Raw genomic sequence first — 20,075 nt, forward strand, 5'->3', positions numbered from 1 at the left:
CACAAATGTTACCTACCACTAATTAGTTACTATAGTGGTAGACTCTATAAGAAAAAAAAAAACAAGGCTCTAGGAAATTAACAAGAGAATTGGACCTAATCTTTGCAGTAGGGGGTAGTGAACAGTATAGGTGCTGGGAATCAATGGATCTGTAAGCAAGTGACTGTTAAAGTGAACTCTCAATCTTGAACAGGAATAAAGGAGGTAAAGAAAAGAATATTTTCAGCAGAGACATTATTTCTGGTAAGAGGAATGGGGCAGGATACATGTAGGAACTGAGGTGAGGCTGGAGTACAGAAAGCCAGCTCACGAAGACAGACAGGTGGTAAGGCAGGCAAAGTGGGCATGAAGATTAATGTCCATTTAACTCAGTCTTGCACCTTCCTGACCACTTTCTTACACAGAATTACTACCACTGTCATAATTATTGCAAAACACCCTCAAACCAAGAAGCAAGTCTGTAGGTTTAGCCATAATAAATGCATTAAAATAGTTAATCAGTACAGTATTCTTAAAAAGGGCAGGAGAGGGATGCCTGGATGGCTCTGCGGTTGAGCGTCTGTCTTCAGCTCAGGTACTGATCCTGGGATCTGGGATGGAGTCCCACATCAGTCTCCCTGCAGGGAGCCTGCTTCTCCCTCTGCCTGTGTCTCTCATGAATAAATAAATAAAATCTTGGAAAAAAAGGAGGGGGCAGGATATTTAAAACATCTTCCCCGTGCAAGACTTAAAGGAATGAATGTGGTAAGATAAAAGCAGGTATTTGATGACCAAAAAACACAGCCACAGTTCATATGTAAATGTAAAAATAAAACATCTGGCAAAAGAGCACCTTATTATTTCTAAATTAGATTTTTCTTTTCATTATCCATGGTTTTTAAATAACTTGCTTTGCTGATTCCCCATCAATAACAATCTTTAAAATCACATTAGCTACCTACCGACTCCAGTATAGTCTTCTCAAAGACATCCAGTCTTCGTGTCTCTAGAGCAATACCAATGGCCTGCTTATACTTGTGATCATCTAGACATCGCTGGAACATTTTATTTACAATGCCTTCCAATCTCTGGTCAATTGGTTTTTTTTCTCCTTCTGGCAAATCTGCATTTTCCACACATTGTTTGGTGTAGTGGTCAATGCATTTTGCTATAAAGAAAATAAAACAATGAATCACCTAAACTACTAAACTACTAGACTAAACTACTAGAAAAGACAAATGCCCACATTCTATAATCATAACTTCTGGGAAAACTATAAAGTAATAAACAAATTTCAGGCTTTTTAAATTCTAGAAGTTATACTTTCAAACTAATATCGTTCCCTTCATAACAGTTACACTGGGAGGCTTATGTACTAATTCTAATGAAGCTGACATTATTCAAAACATTTCTATCTTGCTATGATACTTTGACCAAAATCATATTACTCAACTTGACTGTATTGCTTATCAGACAGAGTTGGCTACAAATAGCTACTGTTTCACTTTCAAAAACAATTATTTGGGGGTAGCCTGGGTGGCTCAGTGGTTTAGCGCCACCTTCAGCCCAGGGCCTGATCCTGGAGATATGGGATGGAGTCCCACGTTGAGTTCCCTGCATGAAGCCTGCTTCTCCCTCTGCCTGTCTCTCTCTCTCCCTCTCTCTCTCTCTGTCTCTCATGAATAAATAAATAAAATCTTTAAAAAGAAACAAAAATTTGCTATTACTGAGGATATTTAAAAAGACCGATTATAACAATTATCACAGAGCAATAAATTAGACTTCTTCAAATTAGTGAAACTATTAGCTCATTGACAGTAAAGACCATGTCTAATCATCTTTGTAAAATAATAGTGAGATCTGAAATGTACCACAGGTTCTAAAGACAATTCCAAAGATTTCCAAAAACCTTTCCAGCAATTGTCACATATCTGTTGACATGCTGTTCCAAAGTAAGGTGGGTGAAACCTACACAATCCCCAGTCCCAGCCCCCCACCCCCACCTCACTGCCAGTGTTAAAATCCAGTGGCACAATTTGGCTTTCACATTACACAATGATTTGGGTGGATGGAGAGAATAGGGCAACATACTGAAAAGTACCAATAGCATACTTGATGAGAAATATTTGTTTATAACTCACAATACTTTACAACCACATTTTAAATTTATTAGGAATAACCAATAAAAGGAATTTCCCTAAGTCTTCTTCCAACTTCATAAGGAAGATGAGTAAATACCCAAGTGAATGACATACAGTAGTTATATTCTCTATAACTCATTGACTTGTCATTCTCCCTTTCAAAAAGAAGAAAGGGTACAAGGGCAAGATTAATTAGCTGCAAACTATAACCCTGAGAAACAAATGATTTGAATTAGCATAAAGAATTACTGGCCCAGGGATGCTTGGGTGGCACAGCAGTTAAGTGTTTGCTTTCCGCTCAGAGTGTGATCCTGGAGTCCTGGGATGGAGTCCCACATCGGGCTCCCTGCATGGAGCCTGCTCTCCCTCTGTCTATGTCTTTGCCTCTCTCTCTCTCTCTCCCTCTCTCTCTCTCTGTCTCTCATGAATAAATAAATAAAATCTTAAAAAAAAAAAAAAAAAAAGAATTACTGGCCCACTAGATGGCTCAAGTTAAATGGATCTATATTGGGAGAAGCAGTCCTTTAGTAATTTGGAATATATCACATACAGGGTCCATCCAGGCAGAACCATGCACATTTACTTACAGTTAATAAGAATAAAATGGCACTCAAAAAGCAGACCTTAAAACAATTCTGGTTGCAGAAAATCTTTACCAGTTCTTAATACGAGTTTTTTGAACCAAATATAGTTAAGTGATGAAACATTACACCTATCTTATCAGAAAGTAACAGAATTGAACAACTGGGGGATTTTCCTTAAATTATAACTGAAGGGGAAAAATATACCTTTGAGGTTTCAAATAAGATTCACGCTTTTACTTACCAGGTTTATATCACAACTATATCCCAGAATCTAGTCTCATTCCCATCTAAAGTCTTCTTATAACAGCAAGAAAATTTACTAGTTTTGAATTTTCTGGATGTATAATATTCAATAAGATCCTAGGAAGCTCTTCCCAAATTCTATTTTGTGTATCCCCTCACAAATTTCACTGACGTTCAAAACAATCCATTCTTGGGACGCCTGGGTGGTTCAGCAGATGAGCATCTGCCTTTGGCTCCGGGCATGATCCGGGAGTCCTGGGATCGAGTCCCACATTGGGCTCCCTGCATGGAGCCTGCTTCTCCCTCTGCCTATGTCTCTGCCTCTCTGTGTCTCTCATGAATAAAAAAATAAAATCTTAAAAATACAATAAACAAGGGATCCCTGGGTGGCGCAGCAGTTTGGTGCCTGCCTTTGGCCCAGGGCGCGATCCTGGAGACCCGGGGTCGAATCCCACGTCGGGCTTCCGGTGCATGGAGCCTGCTTCTCCCTCTGCCTGTGTCTCTGCCTCTCTCTCTCTCTCTCTCTCTCTCTCTGTGTGTGTGACTATCATAAATAAATAAAAAATTTTTAAAAAAATACAACAAAACAAAACAAAACAAAAATAATCCATTCCTTCTTTTTTTTTTATTTGAGAGAAAGCATGTGTGCATAGAGGGGAAGAGTATATATCAAGCAGACTCTGTGCTGAGCACAGAGCCCAACATGTGGCTTCATCCTATGATCTTCAGTTGAAACTAAGAGTCAGATACTCAACGGACTACACAACCCAAGCACCCTCAAAATGATCCATTTTAACAGTCCCTAAAAAACTAGAAATCCCCAGGGACACCTGGGTGGCTCAGTGGTTGAGCATCTGCCTTTGGATCAGGGCATGACCCTGGCGTCCCACATCAGGCTCCCCGCAGGGAGCCTGCTTCTCCCTCTGCTTGTGTCTCTGTCTCTCTGTGTCTCTCATGAATAAATACATAAAATCTTAAAAACAAAAAACAAAACAAAAAACCCTAGAAGTTCCCCCACTTTCATACAAAGAAAAAAGCAAAGAGGACTGGTCAATTTATCACCAATTGCCTTCTACAAGCTAAGATGACAGCATTTAGAGAGGGAAGGCATCTACCACCTCATAGCCACTTACGGACCAACAGTTCTGTTTAAAACATGTTTTGTAAAATAGTAGCAATGCAAGCACTTGCACATCATTGTTGAAAAAATTATCAGTATTCATCAAAAAAAAAAATCCTTGAAATAAAAAAAGTGAGACTATGTGTTTTTAACTCCCCATTTCTAACTCAATAGAGAAAGCGCTCCATGTTTCAAATGTTATGGTCTGTTCTTTAAAACCACTTGTTCTTTCCATAGAATTATAGATGAAAATTCCAATTCAATGACCACCCCCCAACAGGATTAAGTTACTTGCAACAGCAAAAACTTTAAAATCATAAATGCAGAATTCTAGTTAGAACGTCACAGACGTTTGAAAGTATCCTTTGAAGCAGCTTGTGTAGCACTTCCCAATTTCTGAAAGAGAAGGCCAAATTTCTCCTTTTAAGGGTTCAGGTGAATAAGCCAGACCTCTTTTGAATCAGCAATTCAGGGGCGCTTGAATGGCTCAGCCAGTTAAGCGGCTGCTTTCAGCTAGGGTCATGACCCCAGGTTTCGAGAATCATAACCCCAGGTTTCAAGAATCGAGGCCTGCCACATTGGGCTCCCTGCTCAGCGCAGCGCTTGCTTTTTTCTCCTTCTCAGTCTGCTACTCCCCCTGCTTGTCCTCTCTCTCTCTGTCAAATAAATAAAATCTTAAAAAAAAAAAAAAAATCAGGGCAGCCCGGGTGGCTCAGCAGTTTGGCGCTGCCTTCAGCCCAGGGCGTGATCCTGGACACCTGGGATGGAGTCCCATATTGGGCTCCCTGCATGGAGCCTGCTTCTCCCTTTGCCTGTGTCTCTGCCTCTCTGTGTGTGTGTGTCTTTCATGAATAAATAAAATCTTAAAAAAAAATAAAAATAAAAAAATCAGCTATTCAAAAAAATATACTACACTACTGAAAGAATATACCCTTCTGCTCTCTGTAACTATGATTGAAAGCCTGATATTCCTATAGAACTGTCTGAAGGGTATGCAGTCTATTCTTTCATCTATTAGATCAGGAGTTTTCAAATTTTTTTAAAGCTACAAATTCCTGGGCAGCCCGGGTGGCCCAGCAGTTTAGCACCTCCTTCAGTCCAGGGCATGATCCTGGAGACCCAGGATCAAGTCCCACATTGGGTTCTGTGTATGGAGCCTGCTTCTCCCTCTACCTCTGTCTCTGCCTCTCTCTCTCTCTCTGTTTCTCATGAATGAATAAATAAATAAAATCTTAAAAAAAAAAAATCTACAAATCGCTGAACAAAACCTTATAGTTTAATTTACAAGATAAAGAGCCCAAAGTCTTGCCAGTATGCTACCCCCACTTCTAAAATAAAGAAACAAATGAAAAAAATGATGGTTGCTAGTAGAAATAATATGGATTTTGAAGTAAGCCTACTTAATAGCCATGTGTCTCTATCATCTCAAAACTCAAGTTTTTTCATTTGTAAAATGGATATGGCCTTCCTCACAGGGCAGCTGTGGAATAAACCATGCCATGAAAAATGAGTAGCAAAGTGCCTAGCAGAATGAAGATAGTCAATAATGGTTTCTGGTATTAGAAATAACTCTATATATACTTCTATAAAAAAAAAAAAAAAAAAGGAAAAAAAGAAGTAACTCTATAAACAGCTGTCATTTAGTTACTCATAATAATCTAACTTTTTCATATAACAGAACGCTCACTGGAGTAGCAATAACTAAGATAATTATCTTTAGGTTGATTAGACCGTTTCTGAATAATTTCTTAGATTCTTCCATAAAATGTTTTGTGAGGTAAGTTTCTTCATTATTACTATTATTAATGTTACTGTTCATTATGTCAAAAAATAATAAATCACAAAATTGGAAGGCAGATCTAAAAACTCGGCTTGCATAATATTATAGGATTATGAACTTCCAATTAAAATTAAATTTGGCGGGCAGCACGGGTGGCCCAGTAGTTTAGCGCCATCTTCAGCCCTGCATGATCCTGGAGACCCGGGATCGAGTTCCACGTTGGGCTACCTGCATAGAGCCTGCTTCTTCCTCTGCCTGTGCCTCTGCCTTTCTCTCTCTCTCTATCTAATGAATAAATAAATAAATAAAATCTTAAAAATAAAAAAACCATTAAATTAAATTTGGCAACAGCATGTAGTAATTCAGAACTAAAATTTTATATGCACCACAACAAGAAAGAAGCCGACAAGATAAAGCTTTACCAGGATGGAAAATAATTACCTATAATAGTCTCCACGTATTCAGAGTTATCATTGACATTGAAGAGGTCACCAGCTCCAAGTGCATAATTCAGAGACTCCTCAAAAGCTCCAAGGTGATAAAATACTTTAGATGCCACTAAGGCTGCAAACTGCCGACTCCGGAAACCTTCATCTTCATACAAAACTTCTCTGAAAGAAATTAGAAGTGTAAGTCTAGCTCAAACTGGTTCTCCTTAAAAATCCCAAATCTAAACATATTTAGTAGCAGCAAAATCCTAAACGAATTAATAAGCCATATGACCCACATCCACAATTATTTTTTTTCACAGAGAATTAGTTGATCTACTTTAATCCAATTTATAGAAATAAAATAATTTCTTACATTTTATCTACAGACTCAGAAATTTCTGCCCAGAAGTCATTGACAACTGCATTCAATTTATGTAGTGCAAATTCCTGTAGAAGATAAAAATAAAATTCAACATTGAGAGACTTAACATTACAACTTTTTACCAAAAAAAAAAAAAAAAAAACACCTTCTGACAAATCAATGGCCAAATTTTCAGTTATATTTACTAAAATGTTTAACCTATGAAAAATACAAAAATTTACTGACTTCTGTTTTCTCTTGGGTTTATACATTTCCTTTCCATTTTCAATCATAAAACATCAGACTAGACATAGGTTATTCCTTATCATAACGAACATCTTTCTTCTCTGTATATACAAAATTGATTATGAGTCTGGATATAAATGAATTCAGGTTTGTAGAGCCACTTTAAGTATGTTCCAAAGTTTAGTCAAATAAAAATAATTTAAAAATATGTGACACAGAAGAACAATTTTTTGTGCTTTCCTCTGATAAAGAAACAAGGGTGGGTGGGGAGTGTTCTGGCGCCATACTGAGAATTTTTTACCTTAACCTTGTTAAACTCTAGGAAAAACCAATTGCTACTGCCAAAATATCGTCCTTTGGGTCTAGATTTGAATGGGTATAGACTGTTTAAGATGGTGTTTTTAAATGATGGAAAATATACAAATATCACTAAATTCAGAGTTTCCAGTGTTCATATTAACCCTAATTTTTCTTCAACTCATACCTTAAGCTGTGGTTCTTCCTCATCCAGAAGAGAAATTATTCCAGCTATAAGACAAAAAGTATATCATGATTATGAAGTATATGCTAAGATAGAAGCTATTACTTAGTTAAAAAATATCACAATTAGGGCAGCCCAGGTGGCTCAGTGGTTTAGCACCGCCTTCACCCTAGGGTGTGATCCTGGAGACCTGGGATCAAGTCCCATGTCGGGCTCCCTGCATGGAAGCCTGCTTCTCCCTCTGCCTGTGTCTCTGCCTCTCTCTGTGTGTGTTTCTCATGCATAAATAGATAAAATCTTTAAAAAAAAAATCACAATTAGAAAATTATTTTTTGAGGAGTGACTTCACTAGAAGAATGATTATTTTTCTTTATAACTGTAACTGTTTCTATCTCGAAGTTTAAGAATTATGTTATCAAACCACCATGACACCACAAAAATTACATTTGCCAAGTTCACTGGTTTTCAAAGCATAGTCCTTGAACCCACAGGATTAGCATTACCTCGGAACTTACTAAAAATGGAAATTCTTGGGCAGCCCAGGTGGCTCAGCAGTTTAGCGCTGCCTTCAGCCCAGGGCATGATCCTGGAAACCCAGGATCGAGTCCCATGTCGGGCTCCCTGCATGGAGCCTGCTTCTCCCTCTGCTTGTACCTCTGCCCCCTCTCTTTCTTTTCTCTGTGTATTTTCATGAATAAATAAATAAAATCTTAAAAAAGGGAAATTCTTGGCCCTATCCTAGATCAATACTATATCAGAAATTGTGGGGATAGGGTCCAGTTATAGAGCCATGAGTTTTCCATGTAATACTGATAATACAGTTTGAGCAAATCTCTGGCCAAACTGACCAAAATGGGAAACCTTCACAGACAACTTTAGAATAAATTTATTCACACAAAATAAATCAACAGTTATGAAATTATTTACAGAAAAAGGTGAAGTCATCAACTCAACAGAGTAAAATATACCAAGATGCCTCTATTAAGGCACCTCCTTTGTATCACAAGTAACTGAGAAGGTATGTTAAATGATGAGCAATCTTACTTGTTCTGACTTCCAATGACCCAAGTACAGCGTTCTCCACATGACCTTGAGGTTTTAGCATTAACATTGGAAAGTAAACTATCCTCTCCAAAAGAATACACCTTGAAATATAGTCATATGTCAAAGGGATTATTAGAAAAAATATATGGGGAATTACTGTCCTTAGATCTCAAAGAAACAAAACACACAAAACTAAACTGTCTCTCGGATGTTTTCCATATAGATCTTAAAATCATTCTGGAACACTGAACTGAAACTATGAGTTGATTAAAAAGTGTCAAGATAAGTTTACTTAGGAGATGTAGCCATTTTTGATTGATAAGTATAGGTTTGCTAAGTAGCTCCAGCAGTCTTTAGAGAGCCATACAGGAAAGGATACAACACTTAGCCAACAAAACGAACCATTGTGCTGGCTAGGGCATACTACTATTCTAAAAGCATAAGAGCAGATAGAAAGAACTTCTTGGTACTCTAGCTTGGTATGAGAAGTCCAGAACAGAAAGGCTAAACTGAAAGAACACAGAGAAGACAAATTAAAAATGTAATGTGGGAGTGGGGTGGATTATGAACTAGTGATGTGGGATAGCTGATAGATAAGAATCCTTTAAATGTGGAACAGATTGGGATCCCTGGGTAGTTCAGCAGTTTAGCCCCTGTCTTCCACCCAGGGCATGATCCTGGAGTCCTGGGATTGAATCTCACGTCGGGCTCCCTGCATGGGGCCTGCTTCTCTCTCTGCCTGTGTCTCTGCCATTCTCTCTATCTGTGTGTCTCTCATAAATAAATAAATGAATAAATAAATAAATAAGATCTTTAAAAAAAACTGTGGAACAGATCATGAACAGCAGAACACTTCATAAACATACTAAAAATGCTACTCATTGCCTATCAATCAGTGGTGTGTTTGAACTGCTTCAAAAGAGGTGATGAATCTCTTACACCCTCCTGTTTTGTATTATTTATGACTAATTTGTTGTCCTTATGACTAATTTGTTGTCCTGGCTTAGAAATGCAGCCTTTGTTCATGGAACACAATTAAATCAAATACTCTACACTCCTACACAATTACTTCCCATCTTAAAAACAAAACAGAACTTCTCTTCAGATGGGGGGAGAGGGAGATACACAAGGAATGTGAAAAATTTAGGATGCTAGAAAAATCTCTTCTGCCATGATAAAAAAAAGTAGCAGATACTACCTAAACTTCTTCAATCAGGTTATAGCAGTATTTGGATGTTATTTATAAATATGGAAGTACGTTCCAGAAGAAACAGCTTAAAAGTTGAAAATGAATGTTTTGGGATGCCTGGGTGGCTCGGTGGTTTAGCACCTGCCTTTGGCCCAAGGTGTAATCCTGGAGTCCTGGGATCGAGTCCCGCATTGGGCTCCTTGCAGGGAGCCTGCTTCTCCCTCTGCCTATGTCTCTGCCTCTCTCTCTCTCTCCTCTCTCTCTCATGAATAAATAAATAAAATCTTAAAAAGACAATGGCTGTCTCCAGGGATGAGGAAGAGAAAAGAGAAGTGGGAGATTACTGCTTTAAGGCTTTTTAGCATAATTTCCCTTTATGTTCCTATATTATGTTAAAAAAAAAAAAAACAGTCAATCTCATCTCTCTCTCCGGTAACCACCTATCTCTATCTCTCCACTCCCTTTTGCTGCCGAATCTTTTGAAAAATTTAACAATACATGTTCATCTCTTATTCACCACTGTTCTTACTGCTTAGCTAGTGACTAGGGAAAAAAGGAATGAATAACTTGAATCCATACCAGTGAGGCTAGTCTTTAAGCACCTGGGACAGATCCTAAGACACTGTGAGGGAAAGGACGGGGAAACAAGGTGACAAAAGGTTCTGAGCAAAGGCTGGTAAGTGATCCACTAATGTAACAAATGATAGTAACAAATACGCCTCACCACCAATATACTGTATCACCACGGAGTCTCAGAGTAGGACCTCAAAGATCATTACTAGTAACCTGAAAAGGTTTAAATTCTATTATATTCCCATCAAGTGCTTTTTCAGCCTCTACTTAAAATACTCTAGGGATTAATTTATAGATTTGATTAGCTGACTGATTTCTTCATTCAAAATACACTTTTGGGGGGAATCCATGGGTGGCTCAGCGGTTCAGCGCCTGCCTTCCACCCAGGGTGTGATCCTGGAGTCCTGGGATCGAGTCCCACAACAGGCTCCCTGCATGGAGCCTGCTTCTCCCTCTGCCTCAGTCTCTGCCTCTCTTTGTCTGTCATGAATAAATAAATAAAATCTTTTTAAAAAATACACTTTTGAACATCTGCCATCTATCTGTTTGGCAGTGCTCTAAGAATTAACAAGTTTTGCTGCCCAAAATTGTACCAGATAGTAAATGAGGTAAGTAAACAAGTAATCACAGGACTATGAGTTGGACAGCTGAGGGGAAGAGAGGTAGGCAGTGTATTTTAACAAAATGATCAGGAAAGACTAACATTCAAACTGAGACTAAAGATTGAGAAGCTAAGGGGAAACTTGAGGAAAAAGACTCTAGATAGAGGGAACAGAAGGTGCTAGGGTCCTGAGGTTAAGATAGAACCTGACATACTCAGGAACAGAAAGAGCAGTAGGATGTAGTGAGTGAAAAAGAGAGTAGTAGACAAAGCAGAAATCAAATCATTTAAGTCTTTGGTTAAAAGTCTGGATTTTATTCTAAACACAATGGAAATGACCAGAGATTTTAAGCAAAAATAAATAAATAAATAAATAACCGACCTGTGATTAAAGTTTGAAAAAAGATTACTCTGCCTACATACAGCAAGAAGATCGGACTATATGAAGATAACGGTGGAAAAACAAAATCTTAAGGCTGTCACAGTAACCCAGACAAAAGATAAAAGATGGCTTGGGATCAGAAGAAGCCGTGGCATTGGATGGATGTGAAACAGAAGGACGCCTACATTTACAGGTGGCAAGAAACGTTACCTTTCGGGAGCAATGACTGGAAAAACTCTGTCCTCTTTGAGCTAAAATTCACTTCATTTGTATCGCTTTGGGGACAAAAGTCTAATTCCAGGTACGGGTGACAGCTCTTGGAAATCTCTGAAGGTAACTTCTAGGTTTCTAGGGTCAAATAATCCTCCACAGATACATGGGTCTGAGCTCCTCCTTAACAAGTCAGTTTGACCGCTAGCCTGTTTACAGCAAAACACTTGTGGACAAACCTAGATAACACAGGACGAGGAAAGGATGTGTGTGTGTGTGTGTGTGTGTGTGTGCGCAGGTAAGTGTAAAAAAAAAAAAAAAAAGAAAGAAAGAAAGAAAGAAAAAAAATCAAACCACCAAGGCTGTGGACAGCTATATGCAAATGACTCTGTGGTGGGGGGTGGGGGGGTGGGGGGCTTATCTTCACAGCTCAAGCCGGTTTCAAGGCCATCACCCGAGCCTCCAGAGGCAACGGTGAAGCGTTGAAACTCGCACCGCACGCCCCAGAATTCTTCCCTCAATGCAGAATTCTTTACTGAGTACCTAGTCTCCGATCCACAGACAGGTTATCAGTATCAAGCAGGCTCCGGGGGGCTGTCTTGGCCGAACACACAAGTCCTCTGGGCGCTCGAGCTGAACACTAGCGGAGCACCCCGAGAAACACCCGCCTCGAGCGCTCGCGTGCGCTTCAGATGGACTCCAAGGAGAACGGAGCTGGGGTCCGGCCCGGGGCGCCTACAGAGTAGTGAGGCTGCCGCACCGCCCCCCCACCCCGTCAGCCACCTGCGAGGAAGCGCTGGGATCACACGATGCCCCGGCGCCAAACTCGGAAGCGACAGGATCGAGGGAGCCCCCCCACCCCCCGGGGGCGGAAAAGGGCCCAGGAAGCCCCTCGGGCGCGGGCGCGGGGGTGTGACCGCGCGCGGGTGGGATGCGCTGCGGGTGGGTGGCACCTCCCGGCCGGAGGTGACCGCCGCGGCCCTCAGGGAGGCCGGCCCACACAGGCAGCCCGCGGGCCCGGGGTGCGCGGCGGGCAGCGAGGGGCCGCGCAGGCCGGCGCTCCGCCGGGAGGTGCCCAGTCACCGGCCCTGACTCAGCTAAAAGCCGGCGTGGCGGCTCCTCCCTTTCGGCGCCGGCGGCGGTCGCACTCACCAGCTGAAGTGATCATGGCTGCGTCCCGCACGAGCCCGCCCGCTCGCTCGCCGTCCCGGCCGCGCCGTGTGTCTGTCAGCTCCCGGGCCGTGTGCTCCGCCGCGCCTCCCCGCTCCCCCGGTGCGCTGCTCAGTCAGTAGCCTCCTCAGGCCGCCGGCTCGCGTCTCTTCCAGGACCCCGCCCGCCGCGGGGCTGCCCGCCGCTCCGCCTGCCGCTCGGCGCGAACTCTCCCCGCCGCGGCCTGCGGTTTTCCGCGCCGCCGCCGCCCCGGCCCTCGCCGCGGGGTGCGCTGAGAGCGTCATGTTTTCTCTTACCCTCCTCGAGGTTCAGCGCTCCCGCTGCGGCGCGAACACTACTGGGCACCTGCGATCAGGCTTCAGAATAGCCACCCCCAGAGAGAGGACCCCATTATCACCCGCCATTGCTCAGAGCAAGGGTGCTGCGGGCAGGGGCTCGCGGTGCTCGCAGCGCCACCTGCTGCTTGGGCGGACTCTCTGTAGTTATGCGCCCGCCCCCGCCCGCCCCCGCCCTCCCCAGCCCTCATCCCCCTCCCTCTCCCAGCTCCAGCCAAACTTTTGGGGGTAGGAACAATGCAAAGGGCATTTTGTTAGGAAAGTGGGTTTTGGGAGATCCCTGGGTGGTTCAGCGGTTTAGCGCCGCCTTTGGCCAAGGGCGTGACCTTAGAGACCCAGGATCGAGTCCCGCTTTGGGCTCCCTGCATGGAGCCTGCTTCCCCCTCTGCCTCTCTGTCTCTTCTTGAATAAGTAAATAAAATCTTTAAAAAAAAAAAAGGAAAAATGAGTTTCGACGTTTTTAAAAAAGCAGAACCCACTTTCAAAAGAAATCCTCAAATGTTTTATCATAATGAATGGCTAAGTAATCACTGATTTATAATAAAATTGAAAGAATTTTTTTTTTTTTTTAACATTTGGAATAGTTAGTACTGAATTAGTATTGTATGTTGTTTGAAAGAGGTGTGCGCACTGAGGGGGGCACTTGATGGGATGAGCACTGGGTGTTATTCTATTTGTTGGCAAATTGAACACCAATAAAAAATAAATTTATTTTAAAAAAAGAAAGAAAAAGAAAAAGGTGTGGGGCAGGGACACCTGGGTGGCTCAGCGGTTTAGCGCCGCCTTCAGCCCAAGGAGGGATCCTGGGGACTGAGGATGGAGTCCCACATCCAGCTCCCTGCATGAAGCCTGCTTCTGCCTCTCTCTCTCTCTAGTGTCTTGTGAACAAATAAGTAAAACCTTTTAAAAATAAATAAAAAAGAAGTGCAAAAAGATACACAGTGAAAGTGTTACAAAGGAAAAAGAAAAGCTTCCCATTCTTGTCTTCCACCAGGCTAGTTCCTTTTTCCCCACAGAGCAACAGGTTTTTTGTTTTTTTCTTTTCTTTTTCAAGATTTTATTTATTTGAGAGAGTGAGCACAGTGGGGGAAAGGGTAGCGAGAGGGGGGTGGGGAGCCTGACATGGGACTTAACCCCAAGACCCCAGGATACTGACCTGAGCTGAAGGCAGGCACCCCACCAACTGAGCCACCCAGGCGCCCCTCTTGGTTTTTCCTACCTCTAATTTGAAATGGCAGGTGTGATGGCCATTTGCAGTCATGCACCAGCTTCAATAGCCAATTTATTTTAATAGTCCTGCGAAAGCCTTAACAAAGATTAGAGACAGATGGTGGCATTTTTAAGCTACTAGCCTTGCAACATCAAGCTACTCATCAATTGGATAGCAATTACTAAAGATTATTTCTGAAAGAAAAAAAAGATTATTTCTGAGGCCTTGTCAAAACAATGTAGCCTACTGGCGCAAGCAGTATTTTGGGTTTGAATTAAAATTTGATGACACATTGGAGTGTACATGTGAATGTGTTTAAATTAGTATTCTAAAGCTAAGATTGTTAAAATATATCAAATATAATTCTTAAACACTTCTGATGAACTTGTAGCTCAGATTGAAAGGCCCTGCCCTGGGAGGTGTGCACACAAAATAAACAAATACTGGGAGTATGATTTTACAGAGGTACTTTGGCCAGTCCCTCACAGGAAGACACCTGCATGCCCAAAACTTCTAGAGGAATCACACATAATAACAGGTGATGGAAATGAGTGGAGCAGGCAGTATGTATAGAGATACTAGCTCAGCAGGATGGTGAGTGCCCAACTAAGTGTCAGGGAGGCAGGAGGGGGTGGTGGTGACTGTGCCAAAATGAAGAATGAGGGCAGCCTGGGTGGCTCAGTGGTTTGGCACTGCCTTCGGCCCACAGCGTAATCCTGGAGACCTGGGATCGAGTCCCACACTGGGCTCCCTGCATGGAGTCTGCTTCTTCCTCTGCCTGTGTCTCTGCCTCTGTCTCTCTGCCTCTCATGAATAAATAAATAATCTTTTTTTAACAATGAAGAATGAGTGCCCCACTGAAAGAGTGGTGGCTACTCCTCTTCTACAGTGTTGCTGTGCAAGACTTCTAGGACTACTAGGTCACGTGGATGGCCCAGTCAGTTAAGCATCTCACTCTTGGTTTTGGCTGAGGTCATGATGTCTGGTTCTGAGGTCGAACCCTACATCAGGCTCCACTCTGAGCATGGAGCCCCCTTGAGACTCTCTCCCTCTGCTTCCCCGACCACCAGCTCACTAACAAACAAACAAACAAAAAAAGTAGGACTACGATTGTGAAAGCTTATGGTTTTTCTAGAAAAGCCAGAAATCAGAATTTCATGTGAAATCTTCTGAATTTTAAATGGTGGTAAGTTGGATGAAATGGGTGAAGGTAGTCAAAAGGTATAAACTTCCAGTTGTAAGATAAATAGTTCTGTTCATCTAATACTAACGTATAATTGTGTTTCACCTATACTCCAATTAAAAAAAAAAAGGTCCTGGGGATGTAATGTGATTACAGGTAATAATATTGTATTGTATACATGAAAGTTGCTAAGCGAGAAAGTTTAAAAGTTCTTTTTCTTTTAAGATTTATTTGATGACCCAAGACCATGACCTGAGCCAAATTCAAGAGTTGGATGCTTAACTGACTAACTCACCCAGGCACCCCAAGTCTTAAAAGTTCTAGTCACGGGGGATCCCTGGGTGGCTCAGCAGTTTAGCACCCGCCTTTGGCCCAGGGCGCAATCCTGGAGTCCCGGGATAGAGTCCCGCGTCGGGCTCCCTGCATGGAGACTGCTTCTCCCTCTGCTTGTGTCTCTGCCTCTCTCTCTCTCTCTCTCTCTCATGAATAAATAAATAAAATCTTTTTAAAAAATTCTAATCACAAGAAAAAGATTGTGATGATGAGTGATGGATGTTAACTAAACTTACTGTGGTAATCATTTTCCAATATATACATATACCCAAGTCACCATGTCATACACCTAAAACCAACACAATGTTATGTGTCAATTATATCTCAATTTTAAAAAGGTTGGGGGGGGGCTTGGGGGCTCAGTTGCTTGTGTCTGACTCTTGATTTTGGCTCAGGTCATGATCTCAGGGTCATGGGATCAAGCCCTGCATCAGGCTCTGTCCTGGGCATGGAGCCTGCTTAAAATTCTCTCTTTCCCTCTCCTCCTCCCCCTCCCCACCTAAACAAACAAACAAACAAATAGTGTTGACAATTAATTCAAAATGTTTTAAAGCAAGAGAAATCTAGTTGCCACATCTGCTCTTCAAAGAGAAGGCCTTCTCTATGAGAGGCCGATCATGTCTCTGGCTTGGAGATTGTGCTTTTAATTTCCACAAAGCCCCATGGGAACCCTGGGAGGGGGCTCCTCTCTTCTTGAAGATTCTGCTCTTCCACTTGGATGGATGTTCGGGGCCTGAGGTCTCTTCCTCTCTGTGTAATTTTAGTATATGTGCTGCCGAAGCGAGCACTTCTCTGTGTAATTTTGTACTCTGTAGTTACAGCGATCGTTTCAACACTCAACTCTCACCATTGCCTCTGCTCCTTGAAACTCTCAGCCCTCATCTTGGGCTCTATTCTTTCTTTTTTTTTTTTTTTTAAGATTTATTTATTCATCAGAGACATAGGCAAGAAGGAGAAGCAGGCTCCCTGCAGGGACTCAATCCCAGGACCCCAAGATCACGACCTGAGTCTAAGGCAGATGCTCAACCACTGAGCCACTCAGGTGTCCCCTGGGCTCTATTCCTATGCTTTATTCTTCTGATTTTCTGTCCAAAGCCTTTGTCTCACTCCGAATTCTCCCTGTGAGAGATCAATGCCTCCCATTGCTACAAAGTAGTGTCTCCTAAAACATATCACTGTGGCCCCATCCTCTCTCTGGAGCACCAGACACACACTTACCATATGTCCCTGTTTGATACTCCTTAACTCAACAACCTCAGAGTTCCATACATGTCCCCTTCCTTGATCTGGGTGTGGTGAAGGGTACCCAACAGCTATGACGCAGAGCCCTGGGGCAGGGGCAGGGAAGCACACTTGACGGTTCATTCCCACTCACCCTGTCTGTACCAGATCTGGTCTACCTGATGTCTCCCGCATCAGCCCGGCTCCATTTCCCAGCAGTCTCGGCTCCCCCTCTTCTTTACTGGCTGAAACAGCTTTGACTTCCTGCTCACCATCTCATGATTCTCCAGTCCATCCTTCACAGCCAGCCAGAGGCACCATCAAAACCAAGGGAGAGGGGATCCCTGGGTGGCTCAGCGGTTTAGTGCCTGCCTTTGGCCCAGGGCATGATCCTGGAATCCCAGGATCAAGTCCTGTATCAGGCTCCCTGCATGGGGCCTACTTCTCCCTCTGCCTGTGTCTCTGCCTCTGTGTCTCTCATGAATAAATAATACATATTTAAACACACACACACGCACAACAAAAACAAACAACAACAACAAAAAAAAAAAAACAAGGAAGAGAAGGACTCTCTCCTCCAAGACTTTCACCCAACCCAGCTTATGCCCAATCTTTATGTCCCAGCACTCTGCCTTGGCATGCCAGGCTCCAGGCACCTGGAACTGCTGTGGCTCCCAGAGTGGCCATGCAGCATGAACCTTATCTCTGACCTTGGGACTTGCTCTTCCCTTTGCCTGCCTCTCCATCTCCTCCTCAGCTAACAAGCAGTTCCTCTTTCAGGTAGGCCTTTCTTAACCACCCCACTATGTGTTGCCTTATAGCTGTTAGCCCCACACAGTTATTATCCAGTCTCCCTGCCCATGTCCCAGCTAGACCAGGAACTTCTCAAGGGCGTGAGCCACATCTTATTCATCTCATTATCCCCCATAGTAACTAGCATAGTGTTAGGCACACAGTAGGTGCTCAATAAATGTTTGTTGGATGAATGCAGGGTCAGTTTTTGCCACAATGCCAGAACTCGCGCCTATCTCCAAAACCCTTGCCCTCTCCAAGATTTTATCATGAGATATTTGTATCTTCAAAGGAGATGGAGGAGCACCTGGATGGCTCAGGGGTTGAGCACTGCCTTTGGCTCAGGGCGTGATCCCGGAGTCCCGGGATCGAGTCCTGCATCGGGGTCCCCGTGGGGAGCCTGCTTCTCCCTCTGCCTGTGTCTCTGCCTTTCTCTCTCTCTGTGCCTCTCATGAATAAATAAAATCTTAAAAAAAAAAAAAAAAAAAAAAAACCCACCAAGACTGAGGACATACCAAAATCACCAAAACAATTCCTACCCAGTGCTGTCATCAACGACCCTCTCCCTCCAAATTTAGGAGTGACACAAAAGCCCTCAAAGCCCAAGCAAGGTCATGTGTGGGCTCACACGGGTCCTGGCCGGGCCGGGCCTCGGGCAGGGTGGATGGAGGAGACCCCCACCGGGCTTTCTCCGCCGCCGCCCCCCCGTAGAGCCCGCGAGGGCTAAGCTCTGCCCGAGCAGCCCCCGCCCCCGCGCGGCGCCCCTAGTGGCCACAGGGCCCCTTCCCCCCGCAAGGGGCGAGCGCCCCCGCCCGCACTCCCACCCGCAAAGGCCGGCCTCCTGGCGTTTGAGTCCTGGGTCTGAGGACGGCTCGCTTCCGCCGAGAACCCGGCTTGACTGCTTTTTGAGCTGCAGCGTTATCAGTTGATAAGGGCAGGCGGCGTCGGAGCCGGGAAACACGGGATCAAACCCGTGGTTCGCCACTTGGCGGCGCTGTGCGGACGAGGACGCGCAGGTGAGGCGAGGTGCTCTAACCGGGGTTTGGCTTAGAGCCGCGCTCCATAAACCGCAGATCTTACGTCCCGGGGCCTGGCCCCGAGGCGGGTGGCTGCTTCAAGTACACCAAGCAGGACACCTGCTATTAGAGTGAAAGCATTTGCTTTCATTTGCAGAAACGCAAAGGCAGCAGGTGACACGGGCCTGCGGCGGGGCCTGGTGGAGGGGAGCTTGGTGGGAGGGAAACGCCTGGGTGGGGCCAGAGTCGCCCTGGGTGGACTGAGGCACAAAAGGACCCTCAAAGCCATTTGAGATGCTGGACTCACTTCTTTCTAGGGTTCATGTCCAGGAGGACAACTCCTGCCGTGGGCAACCGCAAATCTGACAAGCGGATGCTGGAAGCCACTGCCCTTTCCTTGCTGGGGGCCTGGGGGGTGGGAAGAGCCACATGGAACCCTCAAGACAGGTCTCCTCCACTTTTCCACTGTTACAGACTCATTCTTTCACGTCTGGTACCCACTAACAACAGGAGCTACTGAACACTCGAAGTGTGGCTATTGCACCCCTGGAACTGATTTTTAAATTCGGAGCACCTGGGTGGCTCAATGGTTGGGAGACTGCCCTTGGCTCAGGTAGTGACCCTGGGGGCCTGGGATGGAGTCCCGCATGGGGGTCCCCGCAGGGAGCCTTTTTCTCCCTCCATGTCTCTGCCTCTTTCTATGTGTCTCTCAGGAATAAATAAGTAAAATCTTTCAAAAAAAAATTTTTTTTATTTCATTGAAATTTAAAGACTGGCCCCCAATTCAGCTATTGGGGAGCTTTTCAAGTATATTTGGAACAACTCGAGATATGAATGTTTTTACAACTATGAATTTCATGGAATCTAAATACAGATCAAGTATTTTGGATAAAAATGTAGTGTCTGAATTAGGCTGTTATGGTAAAAGTCTCACAGGATTTCAAAGATACAAAATGTCTCATTAAAAATTTTTTTTAGGGATCCCTGGGTGGCGCAGCGGTTTGGCGCCTGCCTTTGGCCCGGGGCGCGATCCTGGAGACCCGGGATCGAGTCCCACGTCGGGCTCCCGGTGCATGGAGCCTGCTTCTTCCTCGGCCTGTGTCTCTGCCTCTCTCTCTCTCTCTCTGTGACTATCATAAATAAAAAAAAAAAAAAAAAATTTTTAAAAGATTTTATTTATTTATTCATGAGAGACAGAGAGAGAGGCAGAGACACAGGCAGAGGGAGAAGCAGGCTCCATGCAGGGAGCCTGACATGGGACTCGATCACAGGTCTCCGGGATCCCACCCTGGGCTGAAGGCGGCGCTAAACCTCTGAGCCACCCGGCTGCCCACATTAAAAATTTTTGTATATTTAATTTGAAGTATTATCTATTTTGGACATACTGGGCTAAATAAAATAATTACATTTCATTGGTTTTATTATTTTTTTCTAATGTGGCTACTAGAAA

General features: G+C 43.7%; 1 protein-coding gene across 1 annotated transcript in view; it reads right to left on the reverse strand.

The window, feature by feature from the left end:
- Positions 1–12,682, reverse strand: part of PSMD1 (proteasome 26S subunit, non-ATPase 1) — a 91,973-nt gene extending 79,291 nt beyond the window's left edge. The window contains exons 1-5 of the mRNA XM_041766712.1: positions 12,518–12,682; positions 7,370–7,413; positions 6,652–6,725; positions 6,289–6,458; positions 942–1,147 (exon numbers count right to left, since the gene is read on the reverse strand). Coding sequence (XP_041622646.1) covers positions 942–1,147; positions 6,289–6,458; positions 6,652–6,725; positions 7,370–7,413; positions 12,518–12,533 — 510 coding nt within the window. The 5' untranslated portion in view covers positions 12,534–12,682. The remainder of the gene's footprint in view (positions 1–941; positions 1,148–6,288; positions 6,459–6,651; positions 6,726–7,369; positions 7,414–12,517) is intronic.
- Between the last annotated feature and the right edge of the window lie 7,393 nt (positions 12,683–20,075).

Source organism: Vulpes lagopus, chromosome 8, assembly GCF_018345385.1.
Source record: "Vulpes lagopus strain Blue_001 chromosome 8, ASM1834538v1, whole genome shotgun sequence".
Lineage (NCBI taxonomy): Eukaryota > Metazoa > Chordata > Mammalia > Carnivora > Canidae > Vulpes > Vulpes lagopus.